Source organism: Haliotis rubra, unplaced genomic scaffold (assembly GCF_003918875.1).
Source record: "Haliotis rubra isolate DU_JTF1 unplaced genomic scaffold, ASM391887v1 Scf281, whole genome shotgun sequence".
NCBI lineage: Eukaryota > Metazoa > Mollusca > Gastropoda > Lepetellida > Haliotidae > Haliotis > Haliotis rubra.
Window position 1 is genome coordinate 556,032 of NW_025766903.1, and position 3,942 is coordinate 559,973.

Below are 3,942 nucleotides of genomic sequence, written 5' to 3' on the forward strand. Positions count from 1 at the left end.
CCGCAGTTAGAACCTACATGGCAGCGAACCCGCAGTTACCTACATGGCAGCGAAGGTTGTTGGAAACCCGCAATTAGAACCTACATGGCAGCGAAGGGTGTTGGAGACCCCGCAGTTAGAACCTACATGACAGCGAAGGGTCTTGGAGACCCCGCAGTTAGAACCTACATGGCAGCGAAGGGGTTGGAGACCCCGCAGTTAGAACCTACATGGCAGCGAAGGGTCTTGGAGACCCCGCAGTTAGAACCTACATGGCAGCGAAGGGTTTTGGAGACCCCGCAGTTAGAACCTACATGGCAGCGAAGGGTGTTGGAGACCCCGCAGTTAGAACCTACATGGCAGCGAAGGGTGTTGGAGACCCCACGGTTAGAGCCTACATGGCAGCGAAGGGTGTTGCTTGAGTAGCATATAAGCTCTCCGCAAACTTTTACTTTAGAGGAGATTCCTCAAAGAGATCATCTGTCATTATGGTAAAAAGGGTTGGACTTAGTGGGGTGCCATTCTTTAATTATCATTTGTCCAGAGAGACATATTTTTGTTATTTAGCCCGTTGTGCCAAACCACACTGAACGCCTTTGAAAAGTCCAGGAATGTGCTGGAGCCTGTTTCAAACCATGGCCTCCATAACTTCACTTTGACTGGAGGTAATGGACATGGGCCGATACGAGGATGCCCCATCAGTCGGCTTATTTGACTTTGGAATTGATATGATCAAGTTTTTACAGGTTTTTAGAGACTGACTTCGGCAATGTATCACACTGTATATATGTATTACAGATCCACCGGCAAACCCACCACAACCAACCCTGATACTGTGTGTCTACATCACTGACCTTGTCAATGTATCACACTGTATATATGTATTACAGATCCACCGGCAAACCCACCACAACCAACCCTGGTACTGTGTGTCTACATCACTGACCTTGTCAATGTATCACACTGTATATATGTATTACAGATCCACCGGCAAACCCACCACAACCAACCCTGATACTGTGTGTCTACATCACTGACCTTGTCAATGTATCACACTGTATATATGTATTACAGATCCACCGGCAAACCCACCACAACCAACCCTGGTACTGTGTGTCTACATCACTGACCTTGTCAATGTATCACACTGTATATATGTATTACAGATCCACCGGCAAACCCACCACAACCAACCCTGATACTGTGTGTCTACATCACTGACCTTGTCAATGTATCACACTGTATATATGTATTACAGATCCACCGGTAAACCCACCACAACCAACCCTGATACTGTGTGTTTACATCACTGACCTCAGCAATGTGCTGGAGCCTGTTTCAAACCATGGCCTCCATAACTTCACTTTGACTGGAAGTAATGGACATGGGCCGATACGAGGATGCCCCATCAGTCGGCTTATTTGACTTTGGAATTGATATGATCAAGTTTTTACAGGTTTTTGGAGACGCTGCTATATCATTTGGTGGGAGGAAGAGATGACTCGCGATATCCGTTCCCTTTTTCGGTTATGTAGGACTTGAAACACTTCTTCGATCATAAAATTGTGATGGTGCTCCTCCCGAGATTATTTAGAATTAAGTTTGTTTTTTAATTCTTGAGTAAAATTGTTGTTGCTGCTTACAGCGGAGAATATATTAGATAAAGTATTTGTTTTCTGGTTCAGTATGGTGCACAGGGTTTGGACGTTTACCTTTACGGGGTATTTAGAGTTTATTTGTGGTCAGTTGTGGGCTATTTTATTAATTCTGTGACCAGAAATCTGATGTATGTTGATAGTCTGGGTGCAGTGAATGTGGTTATATTATCAGAGGAGATCACCCATACCTGTCGTGTGGACATGTGATGCGATTTGTTTTGGGTGTTTTGCATGTACATGTTATTATTAGTTTACTGCATCGGCCCTCTGCTTCATGGACTGCAAAGCCACATCACATCTCTCTCGCAAACTACTGTCCCACATGCACCTACTCACATAACAATCAAACGGGCACATGAAATCTGACATATCAAAGAAAACACATCGCATGAAGACACTCTGTAGTTTACAACAGTTATCTTTTCATAACTTTGTTGATTTTGATTCAAACTCAACCTCTTGGGCAAAACCATACACTTCTTAACGCTGGAGGTGCATCTGGTGCAGGTGCGCACGTTTCGTTTGAATATTTTGCAATCCATTTATAGTATTACCCGCCAGCACGGAAGACCTTTCATGGTCCGGGTTTTAAACAGCTCCGCCGAGCACTACACGAACTGCGTCTCCACGAGATACGACTACTGTAACAGAAGCGCACTGGTAAACTGCCCTATTAAACAGAAGACTACGATGAAATATTTCTGGTTTATGCTGGTAGGACAATTTTGTATTTTCTGTCGTTCTGCTGATTTACAGCATCTATGTCAGTTTGTCGTGAAACGTGGGGAATCTTCTCAAGGACATCTGCCGATGTGTCTGTCACTTTTTTCGGTTTTGATCTTACAACATGGCATATCATCCCGACCCTTAAACACAGCCTTTTGTTACAAACAAAACCTTTTGACTACATCTTGTGACTAATGTCTGTTAAATGACAACTGAATGTTGTTTTCTGCCCCACAGGTGCTGGCGTGTCTACTCAAGAGCACAGATGCAAAAAAGAAAGGTCAGCTTTGTTTACAGAATTTTTACTGGTACATATATATATATATATATGTGTGTGTGTGTGTGTGTGTGTGTGTGTGTGTGTGTGTTGTGGTGTGTGTGTGTGGTGGTGTGGTGGTGGTGGTGTGGGTGTGTGTGTGTGTGTGTGTGGTGTGTGTGTGTGTGTTGGGTGGTGGTGGTGGTGGTGTGTGTGTGTGTTTGTTGTGGTGTGTGTGTGTTTTTGTTGTGGTGTGTGTGTGTGTTTGTTGTGGTGTGTGTGTGTGTGTGTTTTTTGTTGTGGTGTGTGTGTGTGTGTGTGGTGTGGTGGTGGTGGTGGTGTGTGTGTGTGTGTGTGTGTGTGTGTGTTTGTGTGTGTGTGTGTGTGTGTGTGGTGTTTTCACAGAAAGTCCCTCAGGGGGTGAAGTTCGACTGTATCACGACTAAATGAGAGATTATTGATCGTAACTGGACTGAAGGACACCTAAAAACATGATACTATAACAAATGATCGTTGATTTATGAAAAGTCTGTATTGTCTGCATTTAAATGTGTTAAGTTATTCATTCTATGCTGATAGCCCGAATCTTTCATCTTCGTGTCAAATATAAGTCTGGTCTGCACATGGTGAGATGAAGACACCTCAATATCTCGTCCTGATTTGTCCATGTTTCAGGCCTTGAGCTGTGTCCCGATAACGGAACGCCAGAGGTTGACAACAATGGGGACAACCTGTTCTGTGGGCGTGGTCCCAACCATGTGGACTGCCCGGAACAGAGTTTCTGTAACATCGACCCCGCTGACCGGTTCGCGGTCTGCTGTCCGAAGTAGAAAATAAAGAGGCTCATGTCCACAGATATCATAGATGTTTCTCCTCATTCATGACACAATGCTATATTGGGGGTGTGATTAAGTGACTGCAGTGCTTGTAGCAATAATCCAGCAAGGGGCATCTCTCTGCTATTTCTGACGTTTATGGTTTTCTTCTGTTGGAGGCATTTAGAAGTTGGAGCAGTAAGGAATTATAACAATAAATAGATGAACAACCATGTGTTACAGCGAGAGCGCCGTGTCGATGTAGGCTCATCACTTGCTGGATGACGGTGTTAGAACCTGCTCCGAAACGTCGTTCTCACTGTAATAAAGACGTTCATCCATATATTGTTATCCTTCCCGTCTTTGGTTTTGTTGCATTATCACATATGGAAATATAAGGTATGCTTGTGGATGTTCCTGAGTCAAAAACATTTCTCCTAAATTCAAGCTTCTTCAAGATATATCCTTTCAACACAGATGTCTTACTGTTGATAATATTGAAATGATT

At 43.8% G+C, this 3,942-nt stretch overlaps 1 protein-coding gene across 1 annotated transcript; it reads left to right on the plus strand.

Moving 5' to 3' along the window:
• Nucleotides 1–209: 209 nt before the first annotated feature.
• LOC124281250 lies at nucleotides 210–3,477 on the plus strand. The gene is made up of 4 exons (XM_046717278.1): nucleotides 210–365; nucleotides 2,145–2,297; nucleotides 2,601–2,643; nucleotides 3,295–3,477. The coding sequence occupies exons 1-4, from the start codon at nucleotides 210–212 to the stop codon at nucleotides 3,447–3,449; spliced, it is 507 nt and encodes a 168-aa protein (XP_046573234.1). The 3' UTR covers nucleotides 3,450–3,477.
• Nucleotides 3,478–3,942: the final 465 nt, after the last annotated feature.